The 23,036-nt window shown below is 51.8% G+C and overlaps 1 protein-coding gene across 1 annotated transcript in view; it reads left to right on the plus strand.

Moving 5' to 3' along the window:
• The window catches only part of ASTN2 (astrotactin 2), a 271,503-nt gene that overhangs the window by 32,232 nt on the left and 216,235 nt on the right, over positions 1-23,036 (plus strand). Inside the window, exons 3-4 of the mRNA XM_039561485.1 lie at positions 647-1,031; positions 17,192-17,341. Coding sequence (XP_039417419.1) covers positions 647-1,031; positions 17,192-17,341 — 535 coding nt within the window. The remainder of the gene's footprint in view (positions 1-646; positions 1,032-17,191; positions 17,342-23,036) is intronic.

Raw genomic sequence — 23,036 nt, forward strand, 5'->3', positions numbered from 1 at the left:
ACCATGCCTTGGGAGCATCTCCTGTGAGGGGCCATTTGTTGCACCATCATTTTTGGGAAATATGTGTCTCTGCTAAGGCTTTATTGCTCCTGGGTGATGGCTGGGTTGTTTTAATGAGGTTTTTTCCCCTAAGTGGTGGGATTTGATCATCCCTGTTTCCCATCTCCCTGTGTGTAGGGGGCCTAGGGGTCCCAAGGGGTGAGGTGGAAAGAACAAAGTCCCTGGGAGAACGGGCAGAGTTGAGCCAGGGGTACCACTGTGCTATTCCCAGCTAAAGGCCGCTGCTGGCATCCTGATCTACCTGTCCATGACCTCACACTTGAGAGGTGGCTGCTCCATGAATCCACCTGTGTGTCGTCCAGGGGGTGCGGATGGAAGGGTGCTCTGGGGTGGTGAAGCACTGGAACATGTTGTTCAGAGAAGCTGTGGCTGCTCCATCCCTGGAAGTGTCCAAGGCCAGGCTGGATGAGGCTTTGAGCAACCTGCTCTAGTGGAAGGTGTCCCTGCCCATGGCAGGGGGGGTGGAATGAGATGGGCTTTAAGGTCTCTCCACCCATCGTTCTGTGATCCTATGGACACTGCAGCATCCCATCACCCCTCCCTGCACCCCGTGCCCCCCTGACTGTGCCCTTTGCTCTGTCTGCAGGGTGGGCTGATCGCGCTGCTGCTGCTGCTGCTGGTGTTCATGGTGGCCCTGTACGCCCAGCGGCGCTGGCACAAGCGCCGCCGCATCCCGCAGAAGAGCGCCAGCACCGAGGCCACCCACGAGATCCACTACATCCCCTCGGTGCTGCTGGGCCCCCAGGCCCGCGAGAGCTTCCGCAACTCGCGCCTGCAGGCCCACAACTCGGTGATCGGGGTGCCCATCCGGGAAACCCCCATCCTGGACGACTACGAGGACGAGGAGGAGGAGGAGACCCCGCGGCGGGCGGAGCCCAGCACCAGGGAGGATGAATTTGGCAGCCAGGTGACAAGGACGCTGGAGAGCCTGGGCCGGGGCGGGGAGGAGAAGCCTGACTACGAGAAGAAAGGTTTGTGGCTTTTCTCTCTCTGCTCTGCTGGGGAGCAGCGCATTCCCCAGGATATTTTGGCTAATGCACACTTGATTGCTTGCATTTCTTATGTCTGTCTATCAGAAGCTGCTGCACCCGCCTCTGCTTATTGAAATGTTATTATGAGCCATTTAATATTGTTCACCTGCAGTGCACAGTAAAACGCGTTTGAATAAACAAAAGCAAAGCACGTTAGTGCTGATTGTTAGTGCTGTGAGTGACTCCAGCAGCAGCCAGGAAGGGATGTGCTGGCTCGCTCTGTGCAGGGAAAGGATCTTGGGGTGATGCTGAACCATCCTTCCCTTATTGTGTGGCTTGCCAGAAAGACTGAATAGCCACAGTGGCAGGGATGGGCACAGGGACTCTTTTTGTCTCCACGGAGGAGCCAGGGATAGCCTAGGTGATGCAGTGTGTCTGCAAAGCAGCTCCCTGCCTTTGTGATGGTCATAAGTGGTGGTTGAGGTTGTGTTTCTTCCACCCTTTAAATGCTCTTTACTCTTTCCCCTTTTAAACAAGGTTGTGATGATGGTGATGGTTGTTGTTGCTCAAACAGATTTGGAGGTGCCCAGGGGTCAATCTGCCATCCTCAAGTGCTGCTCTGAGCATGCCTGTTGGCATCCCTTGGTGTGTGTCTGGGGTTACCAGCCCATGGGGTTAAGAGATGTTTTCTCAACCCTCTTCTTAGTGAGAATGAACAAATGAAAACCTTCATACATTGTAACTGAGCTACCTTCTTTCTTCTTTCATATTCTCATCTTTGTTTTGCTTTTCGATAAATTATTTAGAGTTGTGTGAGTGGGGAAGACAGCACTAACTGCGTTTCGGTGCTCTTCAAAACAAAATAGCAAACAAGATCTAGAGCAGAATATTAAACTGTCCAAGGGCTTCAGGAACTGGCAGTAGAGAACTTACACAGGCTGAACCCCTTGCCCTGGGCTGGGGCTGCCTGTATGATTCCTGGTCTGGGAGAGATGTTCCCAAATGCTCCCACCAGCTCTGCTTGTGATGCCGTCACCTTGGATTGAGGCAGGTTTGTGCCTTGCCTAGTCTGATCCTTCCAAACTGTGCCAGTTCACCATATGCTTCCTCCCAGATGGGCACTTCTCCCTCTTGGATGAGGCTCTGCTCAGGGAGCCAAGCTATGGTGTGTGCTACTTACTCCTCTCTGCTGAAGCTGCTTAGAGCCTGGATTGCCCAGGACAAGGTGGCTGCAGTTCAGATCTAGGGTTTTTAGATTGCAGATATAAATATATGTGCTGTGGGCTTTCCACTCTGACCTGGTGACACACACAGGGGAAACGTGGTGGTTCAGACATGCTGCTCACAGGGGCTTTGACCGTACACGAGCAGCAGTCACAGCTGGATTCCTGTGGGGGCGGGGCAGGTGGGGTGGAGGAGCTGCAGCTGGTGTGAGCAGACACCAGGTACCTGGAGATGCCCAGGGACTGGAAGCCAGTTGTGCTCAGGCATGGCTCTGCAGCTGGAATGAAGGTGGATGCATTACAGGACACCCAGCTGGAGCATGGCTGTAGTGCAACAATAAGATCAGCCTTTCTCTGGTGCCCAGCTGGCGCTGCCAGATTTCACTGTGGTCACTGGGGATGGGCGTGGAGCTGTGCCTGCATCCCAGGGAATCCACCAGCTCCCGTGGGAAAGGCTCTCCTCGGTGCTCTTGCTGTGTTGCCTTGTGATAAGACATCAGCTGGGACTTGTCAGCGGGCTCCAAGCGGTATCATCGTCGGGGCTGTCAGCAGAGGCTCTTTCAAGTGTCACTTCCCTGCACTAATTACCAGGGATGGCAAATCCAATGGGATGGAGAAGTTCTGCTCACCCTCCTCTGCCAGTGCTGCAGCTTCCCCCCTGTGCTGGCACCGGTTGATTTGCTGGTGCTGGCTTGTGCTCTTTCCATCGGTGGGGGTTTGCCACCCCACGCTTGGCGGGTGTTGGGTCAGTTATCCTTTCCATGAGGAAGACCGTGGGGTTTTTTTATTCACCACTTCTGGATGTATCCGGTCAGGGAATCAGGCAGGGAATTGCACTGGATGGCTCTGCTCCATCCAGTCCCTGCCCAGGAGGCTTGAGCAGCACAAATGTTTTGCAGATCATGGCTCAGCGAGCCAAACCTTCCTCCCCAGCTCAGGCAGTGATGTGGATGGGAGGAATGCTCCCGTGTGGTGCCGGAGCATCTGAAGTGAATCCCAGCACAAACAAAACACAGGAGTGATGTGCTGAATAATGACGTCTAGCAACAAGCGTGTCTGAGTGATAAAGTTAATGAAATTACAGGTTCTGACCTGATACCAGGCTCTGCTGTGGGGAGATAAACAGCAGGGCAAAGATGAGATGTTTATTTCTCCCTAGCTGCAGTTGTAATCTGGATGCGCTGTGCAGGGCCATTAATGTTATTACTGTTATGCAAAATCATTTTTGACTTGGGGAAAAAAAAAAAGGAGCAAAGAAAGAAAAATCTCCCAACTGCCTAGAAAATGTAAAGCTGACAAAATTAGAATTGCAGCAGGAGCACAAGCTGACCTGGTGACATTGCACAGAGCCCAGATGAATTTAGACAGAAGAAAAATCCAAGGCAGTTTAGGAAGAAAAGTAGAAAAGTAGTCTTTTTTTTTTATTAATAATAAAATGAACTGGAGCGAGGCTGGAGGCGATAGCCAGGCTGTCCTAATTATCCAGAAGGATCCCTGGAGCTGGGATGGAGAGGGGGCTACTCTCTCCTCGTGGGTTTGAGTTCTCTCTGGTAGTTAAAAGGTCTCTAGGGCTTTGTGCTCAGTGGGTGTGCGTGGTGCCAAGTGGGGTCTGCTGGTGTGGGGTGCAGTTTCTGGGGTCTTGGTCTTGGCTGGGGAGACCCTCCCTGTCTGAACTCAGCCCCTGTGTGTACACGAGGTTCAGTGACTATGGGAATTCGGGTCAATTTGTGCAGGTGTTGCCCCTTCCTCACCGCCTCTGTCCTCACTTCACTGTGCAGTTTCCAGCCCATACTCCTCATGAGTTCTGCTCTCCTGCCTTTCCCAAGCAGATGGCCTCAAGCTCCATGCCTTTGGGAATTCCTCACTTGGTTTTCTCTTTTAATATACATGGCTCTCATCCTCACTGACACAGCTTCATCCTACAGCAGCGGGAGCCCTTTGCTTCTGTCCATCATGTCCTCTTTGAGGGACTTTGGGCCCCAGTCCATTGCCTGGCACTGCTGCATCCCTGTCTGGGAGGCACTGGATACACAGTGATGGAGTTGGTAAATGAAGGCAAAATCCAGCAAACCTCAGTATGGGATTACCCACAGGTTCCTCAGAAAGATTTTGCCAAACCAAATCTTCTAAGGATCAGTGAGAAACAGAACCTCTGCCTGGTGAAAACTGAGGAGAAATCAGACTTGAAAATCGACTATCTGCAATTCCACTCCTGCAACAAAGGACCCATCTTTATTTCTCAGTTTCTTTCATGTTCAAAAAAAGAACTTTTCAAGCAGGCCTTTGTGCTGGCTTCACAGGCTCTGCAGTCTGGGTATGGCCTCCAAGTCTAGACAGGAGACAGGACTTATTACTGATGGTTCCAATGATTAATGTCATCGGTATATCAAAGGTGTGGTTCTGCACTCATCTTGAATTCCTCTCCTGGACTTTCTTCTGCCCTGCTGTGTTGGCTCAGGTAAACCTCTGAAGTTTCTCTTACTTAATCCATGGATGCTTTTCACTGTAGCAGTAGTGAGATGCTTTTGGGCATTCCTGAAAGATGGTCTGGCTCTTAGAGTGCACCTGGAGATGTGGATCTAGCTCCACTTTCCCACTGGCTGCTCTGGTAGCCCTGGTCATGTCATTTAATGGTCCAGCCCTCATCTGGGGGTTGGAGAGGGAGCCAAGCCAGACAGCAGGCAGGGCAGCATAAGGAAACAGGGAGAACTGCTGATGTCAGGGCTTGTGGTCCCCTCAGCCTCCCAGCCAAGCTGCTCTGGGTGATGAAGTCCAGGAGAACTGCGGGACAAGGGATTTAGGCAGGGGAGACAAATGGCTCTGAGGTAACAGCAAAAAGCAGGGGAAGGATCCTGATGATGGCAAGAGAGCTCTCCCTATGCCCCCTCCAGCACTGGAGTAGCTGTTCTGGTGGCCACATCTCAGTATTGTTTTTGCCTTCCAGTGGAGACTCCTCTGGGAAGAGGGGTAAGGCAGTGCTCTGGCTGGAAGGCAGGATGTTGGGGCTGTGGAAAGGGATGTTTTGGGGGCTGAGCTGTGCAAGAGGAGGGCAGGTAGTTAAGCTGTTCCCTAGAGCAGCCATTCATTGCAATACCTGAGCTCTGCAGTGTCTTGGAGATGAGATTTAGAGATGGGTGTGAGTCGGGGGCCATGCCCTCACCATGGACAGGTGATGGTGTTGCTCTTCACATTGGAGGAGGGAGAGCACACAGGAAGGAGATGTCTGGCCTGATAATGATGTCCCTGAGCTGCCTGCCTGGTGTCCCTGAGGGGACACTGGTGCCCGTGCTGGGGCTCATGGCTGTGCCAAGGTGTGCCATCCCTGGTGCCCGTGCTGGGGCTGGGAGCCACCGTCTGCCGCTGGCTCGGGGAGTCAGATGCAGTTCCACCCTGATTCCCAGCATTAACCAGAGGCTTTCTGAGCCTTTAATAAATAAAATGATGGCTTAACGTTTGCTGCGGCTGGAGGCTAAAATGGGACAGTGCGTCAGGCCAGCATCTGATGTGTCTTGGGGCTCTTCTTTCCAGTGACCTGATGGGATCATGACCCTCTTTGTACGTGATCAGCTTTTCCCAGCTCTAATCCCCGCCAACTCCTTCTGTAATTTACAGGGACCTTTGAAAATGTATATTCTCATAGCCTGCCAGTGAAAAGTGTTTTCTTGCAGCCCTCTAGTCCTGTCTGTAAAAACAGCTTCAAATTTCAGCTATAAAGAAATTTAAAAAAAAAAAAAAAAAAAAAAAGGGGAGGGGGCTTGACAGGGTAGGAATTGACTCCTAATTCAGAGAAGCACTTCCAGACATGCTTAGGTAGTGTCTCTAGTTAATAGAGACGTTTAAGATGTTTTCAAGTCCAGCAGGCTCAATTGTAACTGATCTGAACGTGTTAATGAAGGGAATGAGGGCCCCAGTTGGAGAGGTTACACCAGGCGTGCCACTGGGTCCTTGGTTCTGTGGTGATGCCAGCTCAGGCTTCAGTGCAGATTTGAAAATGTCCTGACCTGCCAGGGAAAAGCTGTGCTTTGCAGAGATAAACACAGTCGTAATTAATATATTAATATAGTAACTGCCGTTGGAGATCTCAGTGGAGAGGCGCCAGGCTGGAGTTTTAGGTTTGTTTTGATCATCCCATTGAACTGGATACCTCCAACCCAGATCTGGGTTGTCCTCCCCAGTGTGGGGGAGGGAACAGTGGTGCTGTGGGACATGGTCCCCCTCCCTTACACCCCCAAGAAAGTGCATCAAAGCAGCATCACGGATGTGTGGGAGCATGCTCAGGTCATCTCTCCCGCAAGAGCCATATCCAACATACTTCTGCCTCTAAGAGTGGCTCAGAAGGGTCAGGGAAGCTTCTGGGGTCTGGGGCCTTCCTCTGGTCCTGCAGCCCCCTGGCTCATGGGTTTGTGGCCCATGCTTAATGACTAATTAAGGTTTAAACACCTAGGGTCAGCCAGGGCTCTTCTGGCTCTCGGCAACTGTTGCTGTGGAGAACAGGCTGGTGGGGTGGGCTCCTGATGTGTTTTATTGTTTTTCTCCCCTCTCTTTGCTACAGCCCACTCATTAATTTCATGAGACAGAGGAGGGAAGAAACAGTTGGAAAAGCAGCTTTGAGTGGTGCCATGGGGACTGGAACAGAAACAGGGTGGTTTCTTATGCCATCCTGAAGCATCCTGACAGGATGCTGGATTTGTGAAGTCCTGCTGCTTTGCAAGGCGTGTGCTGGTCTCATCCTGACACTCCACAACATCCCATGTTGAAGAAATACCCTTGCTTGCCCCCTCTTCCAGCCACAGCTGGGTGACTTCTAGCTCCTCAAGTCAGCAGCAGCTCTTGACCGAGGAGTTTTGTGGAGTTTGGTGGGGCTGCAGGTGCCCGGTGTGGATGTCGTGGCAGTTTCATGTGCGGTAGTCCTGATTCCCCAGGTGTCCAAAGTGTTTTCCATCCAGATGAAATCACAAGCTCACAGAAGATAAGCTGTGAAGTGTTGGCTGTCCAAGGAAAATAAGCCATCAGGAAGTATATTTATATAAATGCCAGGCGCGCATTGTTCATCCCTTTGTGCATCACTATGAATGTTTGATAAAGCACTACATTATTTAAAGGCGTAGCTGGGCTGTGGGACAGTTGTTGACCAGGATTAGCTTCAAGATGACTTTTTTTATCTTTTTTTTTTTTTTTTTTTGCCTGATGGAAAGTCTAAAAAAATAATATGATGGCTGTTTACTTGCCTTGGGGGATCTCAGGTGTCCTTGCCTCTCCTGAGTTTCTCCTCTGGGTTGTATTTTGCAACCACCTTGTGTGCAGTGCAGAGGACCTGGGAGAGCTTCAGCTCGGGCCAAGGCTGTCACTGAATCCTGGAATGAATGGTTTGGGTTGAAAGGAACCTTAAAGACCATCTGGTTCAAACCCTTGCCGTGGGCAGGGACATCTTCCACTAGACCAGGTTGCTCGTGGCCCTGTCCAACCTGATTTTGAACACTTCCAGGGGTGGTGCTTCCATGGTATCGGCATGGAGTGAAAACCTGCCACTGGTTTCTGAAGTCAGGCTGATCAGAAGAGGATGTGGGATGAAGGAGAACAATCTCACAGTGTTCCCCATTTCTACTGGAAGTGTATAGAGGTTGGTTAGGACTCAGCCCTTGGGATGCAGAGCTCAGAGCTGAGGCTGCTCTGGATCCTGTCACCTGAGCAAGTGATGGGTTTGTCTCAGACCACAATACTCAGCCCTTCTTCTCCTTGGCTCCTCATGGCATTGTGGCTCCACCAGTCGGCATGTGGAGATTTTCCCCCATCATTCCATCCCAGACTTGTGGGTTTTATGGGGAAGGGATCAGGGAGGGCAGCTGCAACACCAACTCTTCACTCTGTTTGTGTGTCCTCTTCCCATCGGTTGTATTTTACCTGGCTACACCACCGAGACGGTTTTGTCAGCTGGCTCCTAAGGAAGATGGATTGAGGCTGGGCACCTGTGCTGATACTGGGTCTGCAGGCACCTTCCAGCCCCATTTATCATTAGGCACTGACCTCCCTGAAGGACCAGTGGGAGAGGAAACTTATTAACAAGGTGCTTCAAATCAATCCTTTCTGATGGCTGAGTTACAGCATTTGCTGCGACTCTCCCACTGGGTCCTGTGAGTGTGGCAGTGCTCAGCCTCACTTCTTTACCTGTGTGGCTTGGAATGGTTTGGTTTTGATATCCTGGGCTTTCTAGGTGTTCCTATTACTCCAGGTCTTCTCCTGAGCCAGCAAACCAGCTCTCAGCTCATTTTCCCCTGCCTGCTGCCTCCACCCATGTGCTGCCCAGTGTGGGAGGTCATTGGTCCTTTTGCTGCTGCTTTTGGAGCTGAAGCTCCTGGCCAGCTTCAGATTTTGGTAGTTTGTCCTTCTCCTCTGGGTTAGCATCTCTCCCTCGTTCATCCTGGCAGGTGGCACGGCATTGTCAGTACTGTGAAAAATGTCACCTTGTCCACTGGGCAGAGGAAATGTATTTTCTAACTAAAAAGTTCATTCTGCTGCTGAGTTCATGCTGCTGAGCGGGGGGTTGGGTAGTGGTGGAGACTGGAGAGGGGCCACTGTGCCACATTTCCCACCCATAGTGGCTGTTCTGGAGCCCTGTCCTGCCCATGCCCATCCTTTGGGCTCACACTCACTTGACACATGCCAAAGTGCTGCTGCATCCAGGCTCATCCCCCAGCAGCGGCTCCTCAGCCATGTGGGGATGGGACTTTCCTGCCCTCGGTGTGTCCCTGCCCCAGCTGGCTCCGTGGGGCAGCGTCTCCTCTGGCTCTGAGGAGCTGCAGGAGCTGTGTGGGGGAGAGAGGGAGCTGGAGGTCAGCGCTGTGCTCTCGAGCCTGTGTCTCTCCTCCATGCAACATTAGCCCAGACTGTTCCGTGTGCCCATTAGCACCAAATCGAGAAGCTTTCTCCAGAGTGTTCTTATTTAACTTTTCAATTATTTGATAACTTGAGGAGCATTAGCTGATACCGAGGGTCTGCCCATCTTGCCTCATCCTCTCTGCTCGCTGTTTAGGCAAGAAAGTTATGATATCTCATAAAAAACCTGAGTTAAGGGTTTTATTAGAGCCGAGAAAATGGGAAATGGAGTCTCCATTGGACTGGACCTCCTCAGTGCTGGGGCAGGGGGAGATAGGGCAGCACCCCACGGCCAAAGGTTTTTCCTTGCAGGAGAAATGGGATAAAAAAATAAATGCCCTGTACATGTTAGGGGAGGGGTGTGCTAGAAAGTCTTTGCCCCGTGGAGGAGCTGAGGGTTTCCTGGACAGAAACAGCTCTTGGGAAGGTCAAACCCAGCTGGAGCAGCCCCAGGAGAGCAGGGACCCATCAGCTTTTGGGAGGTGCTCTCCAGGCAGAGCTGTGAGGTGGAGGCGGGACTGTTGGGCTGCGGCTCTTCAGCGTTTGATCTTTCCTAATATGTTTATAATTACATTGCATTATCTTAATTACCAACAGGAGAAGTGGGGGGAGTGGTGGGGTGGGGAGGGAAGGGAGGAAGGTGAAGAGGCAGGGAAGGCGCAGGGTGACGAGTAACGCGCAGCCTCCATCCGCAGGGCCGCGACTGCGGTTGGAGTTGGAAATTATGCTATTAATACAATGCTTATTCATTTCCCATCATAAAAAAATGGGAGCACATTCCGAATGAAATTAACATTCCATGACATTTTCCGGTAATCGGTGAGTTTGCACACATGAGTGGAGGCAATTAGCTGGGAAGCGACTGAGCGCCGTGACTGGAGGGAGGATGAAGGAGGATCAGGGCAGCTGGTGCTGGGTGGGTGCTGCCGTGGGCTCTGCCCGTCCCTTTCCAGTGGGATGGGGTCCTGCCAGTTCCTGCTCACCCAGCTGCAGTGAGGATGGGAGCTGCAGATGTTCTCTCCTGCTCTCTGCAGGTGGGGGGAATGGCAAAGCTTGGCAATAAAGGAGAAAAGCAAAGAGTGGGTGCGTGTCCAGAAGGGTTTTGGGGTGCCCTGGAATCCCTGTCCCCACTGCAGGATGCTGCTCTCCATCCCCCTCCCACTGCACACCATCCTTTCCCGGCATCCCCTTTCCCGTCACGCTCCTAAAGCTTTATTAGAACCCAATGGAGACTTTTTCCCCGATTTGTTAAACTACTGAAAACTTCTGATCCTATCAGGACTTTTTTTTCCCTGCCTCGTACCAGATAAGGGCTGTGCTGGCTCCGAGCCCGGAGCTGAGGGTGGCGGAGAACGGGGTAGGGAAGCAGTCATCTCATGAATATATGAAGGAGGAAAGTACATTTGTTCAGTTTCCTTCAAAGGAGACATCTTGAATAAAACTTTATCTCTTCTTCTGCTTCCCTCCCCCTCCAATTTGCAATTGAAATCAGACTTTTGCGTACAAAGATCTATTTTTACAGTGAGAGATTTATTAATGTATATAATAATCTATTAATGTATTAATAGCAGTGTATTAATAGCTATGTATTAATAGCTGTGCTAAAAAAATGTATACAGACTCTATTTTAAAACTCAACAAAAAGAGCCAGGAGAGAGAAAAAGGAAAAAAGCCGACATGGAATACAAGGCTGTTTTCAAAATGTGCCTGGGCTCCTCTCTCCCTCTGTTGCTGTGTGTGAGAACCCCACTTCCAAAAGGGCTTTTTGGAGATGGATTGGTCCTCCCTCGTGCTGTGGTGGCAGGGCAGGGCTGGGGGCCAGCTGTGACAGAGCACACAGTGCCATGGGTGGCATTTCCCTGAGGGGTCCATCCAAGTATGGTTTGGATATGGAGGCATTGCAGGAAGTGCTTCGCCCCCCAGCGTGTTGTTATGTGTGGTAATCTGCGCTTCCTTTTGATGTTTTTATATATATCCGTATATAGAGAGAGATACACATTTAAATAAAAGCATATCTATGGAGATATATATATATATGTATATATGTATTTAAATAAAAGAGATATATATATATGTCCTGAGTTGGTTGTGTAATGCAACCAGCAGCTTTCCCGTGTTTCTTGGACACAGTGGCTGCACGTGGCATTTGCCATGGACTGCTGGAGGTCAGGGGACCAAAGGGGGACAGGCTGTCCTGCTCCAGAGAGGTTTGGTGGCTGGAGAAACACACGGAGAAGTGAAGTTCCCAGTGTTCCTCCTGCCTTTGCCATACTCCCTGTGCTCTGTGGCAGGATGTCGCTCTCCAGTTGTGTTTTCCTCTGAGTACCTGCGAAGCTGTTGTACAAATCTCTCCCACTGTCATCACATCAGCATCAGTGTAATTACCTAATTTTATGCTGCTAAAGCTCTGTGCTTTGTGGAGCTCGGTACCTTCAGGGTGGCACTGTAAAATCAGTCCACATCCCAGTCTCAGAACAAACACCCTTAGTTATTTCATGCTTCAAAAAGCAACAAACACCCATTATTTAGAGCTGGTGAGAAATCAGGGTTTCCACCATGTGGAAAACTTCCAGTATTGTGAAATGTATGCTCGTTCCAAACAGGATCGGAAAGTCAATTTCTTGAAATACTTTGTAGAACAGAAATTTCTGAAATATTGATCTAGAAACATCAAAATGAGCTTGCTGAATATCAGGGGGTTGATTTGGAGGAAACAATTATAGCGTTATTAAACTGTGTTGCACGTGCCTGGTGTTCCCCTGGCGTGCTGGGGATGTGATGATGTATTAGACCTTTAGAGCCCATGTCAGGGGTTCCCAGGAGAGTCCCCTGGCCTGTACCTAGAAAAAGCAGATTATTTGAAAGATACTGGAAGAAGTCAGTGAAAGGGCAGGAGAATCTTTGAGAAGAGCCAGTGTCTGAGGTGAGGGGGCTGCATCCTACTCATGGCCATGCAGGTCAGGAGGTAAAAACTCCCCTGACCCTGACTTCTAATTGCACCCAAACTTTTCCCATTTAATCCTTGATTGAGTTTGTCTTGTTGCAGAAAGCTCAGTCGAGCAGCTCTTGAGATGCTGTGGAGTTATTCCTCTCCCTAAAACTCTGGGAGCGTTGTGGCCACTGTTAATACTGAGGGATCGATAACTTGCCTTCTGACAGCCAGAAATCAGAGAGAAGGATGGGAAAGCCAGATACTTAAAAAGCTGTATTTTATAGAAATATGTTTTAGTCCATCCCTCACATGGGAAGCTCTGATAGAAGCTGCTGTTGCCTTGCCAGTTGTCTTCCTGCAGCTGCGGGAGTGCAAGTGTTGTGTGAAGAGAGCAGGGATGGTTGTGGCTCCAGGAAAAGAACCTTTAAGCCAAAGACTTCGAGGCTCAGGAAGCTGGCACCTTTGCAGACCTTAAACGTCACCATTCTGTTTTAATAAGATGCAAACCCCAAGCTGTAGGACTACTCAGCTCTCCCACCACCCAATGGCAGCACCGGGTTTGAGCCTGGTTTGGGGAGAAGCTGCTCCACCGGGGTCCTCAAGGCCATGTCTGAAGACTAAAACACCTCAGCAAAGCTGAGAGCTTTTTTCCAAGAGCTGTGGGGTATTTCCATCACTGCCTGACTTTGCTGGCTGGGAACGGGTTGCATAGTCAAAGGGGTTTTGTAGTGCCTTGAGAATGTCTTGGAGACAACATCCAAGGGCAACTGGTGGGGGCTCACAAATAATTCATCTCTCAAAGAGGATTTGTGGGTGGTTGCACTGATCCAGGTCTGGGACTCTGATATGGGGAATCCCTCTGGGGATGGGGAGATCCTTGTTGTGGCATCTCCCCAGAACAGCCCCCCGCACCCATCCTGTGTGTCTGGGAGGCTGCAGCTCACCTGGCTGTGCTGGGAGCCCTGCAAAGGCTGGAAAGAATGCTGCTGCTTCCCATCGCCATTGCAATGTATTTTTACCCAAACATTGCTCATATTGTTCAGTTGATGACTACTTTTTTTGTTGTTGTTGTTGTTGTAATTTTTAAGCCAAACAACATATTTTCCCACTGCAATTTGTGCCAGCAGAAAGGAAGGAGGAGAGAACGGCTCGGGGTAGGAATTGTTTTGTGGGAGATGCACACATGAATAGGGGAGCCATAAGGAGAGCAAATGGCTTTTCAAATAGAATATGGGGGTGGACAGGAGGGAGGTGTTCGTCAGGAATGTGTGCTGTGCTTTGCAAAGGTAGGGTGACCTTCAGCTGTGTCCTCAAAGAGCTGCTGGAGAGGGAAGCTGACTTTGTGGAGGCCGGAGAGCCTCGTGATTCCCCTGCTCCAGCCTGCTCCTGGCGTGGTTGTGCTGCTGAAGGCTTGACTGTGGAACAGGGGGAGATGGAGATGGTAGCGTTGTGCCAAATCTCGGGGTGGATCTCACCACCTCTGCCAGGCTGGAGAATCTCTCAGCTCAGTGACGAAGATGTGAGCTCAGTAGCCCGGGGGGATTTATCCTGGAAACCGAGGAGGGGAGAGAAGGCGTTTGGCAAGCTCTGCTCGAAGGGAGGACAGTCCTGTCGCCTCTGAGATGTGTCACGTTCGACCAGCGCTGGGAGGAGCTGGTGCCTGGGCACTGCTGATGTGGCTGTGTCGTGCCGGGGAGGGGAGCAGCGTGTGGGTGCTGTGGAGGTGCCAGGAGCAGCTGGCTGAGCCCGTGTGTGACACAGGCAGCCCACGGGGGCTTGCAGGGGTGTGTAGATTAGAATAGTTCAGTTGGACGTGATCTACAAGGATCATCTAATCTGACCGCCTGACCGATTCACGGCTGGCCTGTAGTTAAAGCAAGTTATTAAGGCCACTGTCTACCCCACAGTAGTGCTTCTTCTCATCCTTTTCTGACCACTTAAAACCTCCGAGGGCTGCTGTGGGAAGGCCCAGATGGCAGTTTTGTTTGCAGTGGACTGTCTCTCGTGGATGCGCTGAACAGCCCAGCAAGTGCTGTCTCATTCTGTTATGGTGCAGTGGTCTCTTCTCTCTCCCTTTTGGCACTGCTGGCAGTGCATGAAGGGCTCTCTCTTCATCCTTCACCCCTCATGCTCACACAGTTGAAGCTCTGCTATCTTTCATTTGTCACTGAGGGTTTTCTCTGTGCTGTCCACCCATGCCAAACTCTGCCTGCTGAGATCATGTCAACAAGGGTCTTTTCTCATTTCTCATTTTCCCCGCTTTCTCTTTTTTTTTTCTTTCCCCTTCCCTTCCCTTCCCTTCCCTTCCCTTCCCTTCCCTTCCCTTCCCTTCCCTTCCCTTCCCTTCCCTTCCCTTCCCTTCCCTTCCCTTCCCTTCCCTTCCCTTCCCTTCCCTTTCCCTTCCCTTCCCTTCCCTTCCCTTCCCTTCCCTTCCCTTCCCTTCCCTTCCCTTCCCTTCCCTTCCCTTCCCTTCCCTTCCCTTCCCTTCCCTTCCCTTCCCTTCCCTTCCCTTCCCTTCCCTTCCCTTCCCTTCCCTTCCCTTCCCTTCCCTTTTTTTTTTCTTTTTTCCCCCTGCTTTACTTTTCTCTCATCCCTCCTGCTTCCCTTTCCCATTTCCTCTCTCCAAACCCCTGAGCTCAGGGGCACAGAGAAGCCAACGATGTGCTGGCACACCTGAGCTGTGCAGAGCAGTGAGATGCACCAGCTCCTTGCTCCCAATTCCTGCAGTATTTGCAGCATCATCCCAAACAGCCTGTGGCCAAGGGACCCCCCTTCCTCCCCACTGCCCCCCTCTTGGCACTTGCTCCACTGACAGGCGCGGGAGCAGCTGCCGTGGGATGGCTGTGCCAGCGTGGTGGCCAGATGGGTACAATCACCACGGTCCCATCAGCCAAGCAGGGGCCATGAGCCTGCTGTGACCTCGCTGCTCGCTGCAGGCATGGTCCCCTCCTCCTCCTCCTCCTCCTCCCTCTGTGTTCTCCTCCTGGCCTCCTTTCGGTAAATAAGCCTCAGCCATGCGAGCCACTCCAGAGCTCCCTGCTCCACCTCCACGAGTCCTGTATCACACAGCCCCGAGGTCTGGATAACTCTCCATCTGTTCAGGGGAGGCCCTGCCACACGTGCTCCCGGGCGAGGGAGCTGCGGGGTTGGGCTTCCCCCTGCGAACACGGCAGCAGGAGGCTGAACCACCCTGGTGCTGCCACAGCATCCTTCCCTGGCACCTCGGGTGCGATGTGTGCTGTGGGGATGGGACTGGATGCTCTTTGGAGACCTTTCCCTGCTCTGGATATATTTTTTCTTCACATGATGCTGCCTGCTGGGGCATCTGACACTGCAGGATTCAGCTGCACCTGCTGTAAACGTCGGGGGCTTTGGAGAGCTCTGTCTTTGATCTGTGGTTCCAGGGGGAGCCTGGTACTGGAAAATTCAAAGGCGTAACACAGCTGGTCCCTTAGCTCCCTCCCTTTCTGGAGCTTTCCTGAAATGGTTCCCACTGTTGGTGCTGAGCTCAGGCAGTGGGTTTGACCCTTGTTTCTCTGTTGCCTGGTGTGGCTGGATGGATGGATGCTCTCCCTCTGTCTCGCAGTACGGCAGTGCTGGGTTGTGGGATCCTTTCCTGAGCCCTCCTGATCTGCTCTCTGGTTCTCCCTCTCCCAATGGCCCCGGCAGATTTCAGATCCATCTCTGGAGCCCAGAGGGGTAGGAAAGCACCCTGGGGAGGCTGAGGACATCACCTCATCACCTGTGGGATTTAGGGAGAAGGGAGGGGACCTGCTCCATGGCCTGGTGTGGCACTGGGTGCTGAGGGCTCTCTGCTGCCTGCAGCATGGCTGGATGTTGGGCAGTCTGCTGCAGACTCCGTGTTTAGGTGAAATCCTTGCCTAGAATTGCAAATCCTCATCCTGCACGGCCAGCTTCTGTTCCAGCTGAACTCTAAATTCCCTGCACCACACTGGGAAGGGAATTGGTGTCTGTGGTGCAGAGCAGTTCTGTACCCTGAGCTTGCTGGGTGCCTGAGGAGCATTGTGCACGTCTGATGTCTCTGGATCCAGGAGCTGTGGGGTGCTATACCAGCCCGTAGTTCCTGGCAGCCTGGGAGCTCCAGGGTGCTCACTTATCCCTTCTGCAAGTGGGTATGGGGTGGCTGTAGGACCTGGGATCCCTGCCATCTCCACACAGCCATGCTGCAGGCAGGGAGAGCTTCTGTAGCACCTTGAGGAGACTTTGTGACTCCGGAAATGGACATAGGACAGAGGTTATGTTCTGCTAATGGGTTTATTTAAGGAGCTGACAGAGGCCGAACCAGTGTTGCACCTGGGAGACCTCCATGTCCTGCAGGACGGGCCTTTTGATCCCAAATCTCATCTTTGCTTTTTGTGGGTGGTTTCATGGTTTCCTGGTACTGCCCCTTGTGCAGGTGGGTAGGGAGCTTCATCGGAAGTTCTGGGGGAATTTTGTGGCGTTACAGAATTGAGGGTGTGTGAGAGCAAGGAGAGGAGTGCTTAAATATCAGCATGATGTGGCACATGCCGTGGGGCATTGCAGGAAGTTGTTTCCTGACCTCAGGTGCTGCATCCAAGCACGTGAGTGCAGCCTCTGGGAGACCCCAAGGAATCCTGCTGCTGCTCAGAGCATTCCTGGGCCAGCTGCACTTTGCCTGACTCCCACCCCAGCCTTCCCATCCTTCCATAAGCCCAAACTCACCTGTTGGGGAGTTCCTGTTGCCCTAAAAGACTGCCAAGGTTTGGGTTCAATTCTGAGCTTCTGGTGTAGAGTTAAACCCGACCCAAAGCCAGCTCGGTGCCCTGTTGTATGATTTGAACCTTTCAGGCTGTAACTTGGGTAAGGACATGATGCTTTCAGGAGCACATGGGGGAGAGGCAAGGAATAATCCAAAATGCTGGAAAGCAGGGTAGAAAAGGCAATTTCTGTAAACTCGTAATTTTCTAGTTTCTGTGGCTTTGGTACGATCAGAAAAGTGCTGGATGGGTCCCTGGGTGACCCCGGAGGGTGTTAGCAGAGCTCCTGCCCCAGGACTCGACTCCGGCTTACACAAGGAAAGGATTTTATGGGCAGCGGGGACACGGTGGCCCAGCTCTTTTCTAACCACAGCCCCTCTGCTGGTGTTGCAGCTCCCGAGGTGACGCAGGAGACGGTGGAGTCCCTGATGCAGAAGTTCAAGGAGAGCTTCCGCACCAACACGCCCATCGAGATCGGGCAGCTGCAGCCCGCGCTGCGCAGCACCTCCGTGGGCAGACGGAAACGCCGCAGCCGGCCCCGAGGTAGGTGGCCATGGCCAGAGGAGCTTGGCTGGGGAGGAAGGTGGGAGCCTCCTCACCCTCGCTGCTGGGCGTGGGGACACCAGAGCTCCTCTGTGGTGGGGTGAGAGAGGGACAAACCCCATGCAGCATCCTCTGGGTGGTCTGGTGGAGGTGCCCGTGAGTTGTGTCACATCGCGTCCATTCCAAGGGATTCTGCTGCAAGCCCAGAGTCCCTGTCAGCTGCCCCAGCTAGCTGAGGTGGGAGTGAATCACAGTTTCGTGTCAAGTTTTCATTTCATGAAGGGGTGAAATTCGTTTTGGCTGTAACTCACATCACTGGAACCTCTCTTCTTTCCGCTTTCCCAGTGCTTAGGGGCTTTAGGAACTACACAGAGGGTGGGAGCAGCATTCATGGATCTAAAGGCTGTACCACACTAAAGGCTGTGCCAAGGGTTTGGGTCCAGATTTCCATCTGTGGAGGAGGCGGAGACATCAGATCCCTTCAGGGATGATGGGGATGAAGGTCCCTTGGCCATGATCTGCCCAGTGCACTGAGGGTCTTTGTGTCAGCTCTGGGAGCTGGGAAGGAAATGCTTTTCTTTCTGTTTACTGTTGGGTTTTGTTTTTCATTTATTTATGAGTCTGAAATGTGATCTTTTATTCCTGATACATTTTCCTGTGATACAGGCCTGGAGAGGACTTTTTTTTATTATAGCTCTGCCCATAAATTATTTACTCAGTGTGAAGGAAATGTTCTGACTCTTTAACTGGTTTAAATTATTTGGTTTGTTTTCTAGTAGTTATTCAAATATATGTCTCTGGATTTTAGTGTGGGTGTGGGTGCTCTGGGGTCCATGGGGACTGTCAGGGAAAGTTTCCCTGATTCCCTGCTCCAGCCTAATTTTTTTTGGGCTTGTTTTTATTTCATTTTTGAACTGCCTGAAGGTAAGAGGCTTTTTGGTCACTAATGGAACAAGTCAGTTAATCCTTGCAGCTGAGCTTCGGAGGAGACACAGTGCCCAGCTGCAGGCAGAGCCTCTGGCTGTGTGGGAGCACAGCATGGCCCCGAGCCAGCCCAGCCTGTCCCCAGTCTCTGGAGACACCCCCACCCCATTTCCCACCTCCCCAGGATTCCTCTGCATGTTAGTGACCACGGGAACAGTCAGTGAATATCAGGACAAGAGCACCCTTGGTCTCTCTCCATCTCTCCCCACTGGTTTCCTCAGTACGAGAACATGAGATTGCTTTGTACCCAGTGAGCAATGAGGAGCCCGAGGTAGAATGTACCCTGAGGGCTTCAGGAGGGGGACTCTGACTCTCAGTGTCCCCAGCCACAGGCATCCCTCACCAGCACACCCTAAAAAAGAGATTTCAAGCTCTCAGTGGTCAGAAATCCCCAAAAAGCCAGGCAGTCCCAACATCTCCAGTGGAGACCTCGCTCCCCACAGCCCCATCCCACCCATCCTCTTTTCCTCTTAATTTGTCTTTTTTGCTTGTAGAGGTGGTGGCTGGGCGCTGCTGCTGAGCTGATCCATGCCTTTCCCTGCCCATTCCCTGGCCTCTCCTGTGCCAGAGGTTTTGTTTTCACAGCCTGTGGTTACCTGTGCCGCTGGCAGGCGAGTGGCTGGAGTGCGAACAGCCCTCCAGGGTAAAGAATGATACCACAACTCAGGATGTTTACATTTTCCATCCAATTGCAAACATAAACTCTTTGCCTCATTAATCCATTGCAATCCACAAGACTTTTTTTTCCTCCCCCTAAATGAAATTGTCCATTTGGGATACATTCATTTCCTCCTAACAGCCGCGTGACAGTTCCACTGATGGCGTTTGCATCCAACTTTGTTTCTGGGTAGTGACAAGTCAGCCTGATGGATGCATGTGTGTAATTATTTTCTTGTGGTTTGATTTAATTAATGTTTAACCTCATCAAAGCCCTACAGCTGGAGTGCTGTCCCTGCAGGAACTGCACACAGCAGAAGGATTTCCTCCTCTTCGGAAAGGCTCCGAAAGGGTTTCCGAGTGCTACTCCTTCAGAAGGGTGGGATAAACCATCCAAGCCAGAGAACAACCCAACCCCCAGTCCAAGGGAAACAAATCTGGGATAAACTTTGCCTTGCTTCGCTTCCCTGCTCTGAGTGTGCTTAAGCTGCTGCCCATTGCTCCTCATTAAATCTGATTCTGCCCTGAGTGTTTCCAGCAGCGCTGGGAAAGGTGCTGTTCTCCCAAGTAGATTGACTTTAAAAAAACCCACCAAACCACAGCACCCTCTCTATTTACTGTGCCATATAACTTTATTTCGTCTAATGCCTCTTTCATACAACCTTTCTCCCTAAGCACTTCTATGGAGTGAAGCACATTCAGAGCTTATAAATAATTGAGGGAGAGCGAGGATGGAGAGAGCCGAGTGTGGGAGGGGTGGGCTGGAAGGAAGAGGTCTCTGCTGGGGGCTGGCAGCACCGGAGGGAAGGATGCTGCATTCCAGAGTGTTTATTGATCCTGAAATGCAGCCCCGGAGCATCCCAAACTGGCTTCCCCAGAACCGGGCAGCGATGCCTCGGGGAGAGGCAGCGGAGCAGGGACTGAGGGTGTGGCTTTGGCTGATGGACCATCCTGTGTGCCCAGCCCTGGGGCTGGGAGGTGGCCTCGGGGGTGGCCGGTGTGCGCAGAGAGGGGGTCTGGTGCCCTCTCCTGGGGCAGGGCTTTAAAAACACTCTGGATTTGGGAAGAAATAACCCATAATGGTCCTTCCCCTGAGACAGGATGTGCTGTTCATCGGGCTGTGCTGCTTACTGGGGCTGCGGTTCCCGTGGTTTGGAGGTCTTGGCTGTGCCCTGAGTTACCCAAATCTCCCTGAGGGAGGAGAGCTGAGGCTCAGCTGGGCTCATCCATGGTCCCTGCTTTTGCCAGGACACCTCTGCTTCCACCTTGCCCTGTCTGACTCTCCTGTGGTACCTGTGGAGCATTTTGCTGGTGAGGCTTTTCTGGGGTTCACCTGGGACCTTTCACTGCACCCAAGTCAAAACATCACGTCCAGCTCTTTGAGTTGGTCCTTGGTGAAATAAAACCCTTCAGGCTGTGCAAGGGCTGCTGTCTGGGATCAGCATGGTCCCAGTTTTTCACAGTGGTGCTGTCACCTGGTTGTGGCACCGCCTGCACTGGTGGGGTGTTCTGGGTAGAGACAGAAGGAAAAGGGAGATCACTGAGGAGGAAGAGTTTTCCTCAGGTGAAGCCAGTATGTGTGAACATACCCCTGCCACAAGGCACTTAGTTTTAAAGGGCATTTTATCTTTATTCTGTTTGTTTCTTGTTGGCTTGGTTTTTTTTGGGGAGGGGGAGGTTGACTGGGTAAGTTTCAGAAGAAAATGTTTGTGTATTGTTTTTCTTCCTCCTTAAATCTGCATCTAATTTACCTTTCTCTGACCACATTTGGGTTGGTTTTTTTTCAGTTGTCTGGTGCTCTTCTTGGGGTTAAATTAATTAAACTGAAAATTTCCACTTAGCTAATTGCATTGCCCTGCCAGCTCTTAGTGCATGGACCTCGCTGCTGTGCTGGGGAGGGCATTCCTCATCCAGTTTTTACTGGGAAGCCTGGGAGCAGAGGGGCTTGCTGAACACCCAGCAGGCAGCATTGCCTGGGGTGAGTGAGCATGGAGTAGGGTGAACCCAACATGGTCGATGAGGGAAATGGTGGGTCTTGAATTCTGTGATATGTACAGGTGTTTGCCTTTTTCTGGAGGAAAAAGATGCAGAAAATCCTTTTTCCATTGATAGTGGCTGCAGGGCAGAGGGATGCACAAAGATGTCACCCAAGGTGGCACTGCTGGGGACAAAACCAAGCTCCCACTTCTATTATAACATCCAACTTGGAGGGATTAAGTGTCTGAGGTCAGCTTGGCCTCAGATAGGAGTTATCCAAATAGCTGCTGTCACTTATTTCTTTATTTTAACTCTGTTTTGATTCCTTTTACATCTATAGTTCTTTCCTTGAGATATTCTGTGACCTTCTGGCTTCGGGGAAAGGATTAAAAATGTCATGTTTGCTTTTTATTTCCTCTGTAATGACAAAAACCTCACTTTTAAAAACATACACATGGCTTCAGCTGACAAAAAGTCTTTGGGGATAAATCTGATTCCTGAATTTTATTTCTTTATCCCCACTCAGCATTAGCGGGACCATCTTTAATTGCACAATAACGAGGTGTTTGCCTTGGCACCCCGCCTTGCTCCCCACTAAATTAATGCTGCACTCGGAACAAGCGCCCTACCCTGGCGCCTGGCTGAGCTGAGATCTATTTGAAGGGATTAACGAGCTTGTAAATCTGCAAACAGGATTAGAAACAAGAGCATCTTCCTTGAGCTCCCCTTCCCTGCCTGCCTCCTGCCCCACTGCCTGGCGAACGAGCTGGGCAGAAGATGGGGGGTGAGGAAGAGGAGCTCTGTTTTTCTCCAGTCTCAAAAGCAGGAGTAAACTGGGTGTAAAGAGGGTGTACGTCCCCGTGGGAGCTGCTGGAGAGAGTTGCCAGTGCATTACAGGTACCCAGCTCTGAGAGGCTGCTGTTCCCCTGTTCTCTGCCTTTTAAGCATCTTATTCCAATTTGTAACCGATTGCAGTGATTAGGATCTTTTTGTTTTCTGATACTTGGTGGTTTTCTCCCTGTTTCTGGAGAAGAGGGAATGCCGACCAGGCAGGACTGCTTGGCTTTATCTGGGTGCTGTCCTTGTTCATCAGTAATTGCACATGGGTGCTCTCTGCCGTGAGTGTCCTTGGCCCCATCGTGATTATCGTCAGCCCCATGCCCTGGTGAGCAGCCTGTGACCAAGACTGGTTATGGATCCGGAAGAGGAGGCGTCTCCCCACTTGTAAATGTCTCACTGGGCTGATTTGATCAGATTTTGGGGCCAGTTAAACATGAGATCAGGTTCATGGCAGGATTACTTGAGGATTAGTGTCCCTGCGTCCTCCAGGTTGCTTCAGCTGGGCCCTAAGATCCTCAGCACCACCACCAAGATGTGCTCCAGCATCCTGGATGGCACGAAGGTATAAAAGCACATCCCTGGCAGCTGTGTGTGTGCCCCAGGCTGGTGTTTCCCGGCCAACCTCTGGCACTGCATGTTGGGTCAGAGGAGACGTTTCCGCTGCGGGCGGGGGACCTGCGCTGGGTCTCACAACTCCTGTATTTATACATCCTGCTCAGTGCTGGGTAATCAGAAAATGCAATATCGCTGTCACCAGCTCTCTGAAGACATCCAGCCTGAGTAATTTAACATGTCAGCTCCATCCATCACGGAGACGCAGCCGGCACACAAACGCGGAGCGGCCGGAGGGGGCTGGGCCGTGGCTGGCGGAGCAGCTGCTGCCTGTGCCAGCTGCCTGGTCACCTCAGTGGGCTCTGACAGCACAGAGAGAGCCACATCGCTGCCTCTGTCCACCCCAGCCATCTGCCTGTGCAAAAGCGGCCAGCTCTGGTGCGTGGGAAGGTGACAGAGGGACGTGCCGTGTCCTACCTGCACAGGCAGCGTCCAGGTCCCTCTGCCGGGCAGGGGCGAGGGCTGTGCTGGGCTCTCAGGAGTGGGGGGACCCTCCCACAGCTGGTGTCTGTCCCCCAGCCCCGGGCACTGCGGCAGCCCCTGCTCAGTGAGAAGGGGATGTGCAGCAGGGCTGCAGCCCTGGCTGGTTGCCCAAGGGCCTGCCTTAGAAGCCCAGGTTAATTAA

The sequence above is a fragment of the Corvus cornix genome, chromosome 17, assembly GCF_000738735.6.
Source record: "Corvus cornix cornix isolate S_Up_H32 chromosome 17, ASM73873v5, whole genome shotgun sequence".
Classification (NCBI taxonomy): Eukaryota; Metazoa; Chordata; class Aves; order Passeriformes; family Corvidae; genus Corvus; species Corvus cornix.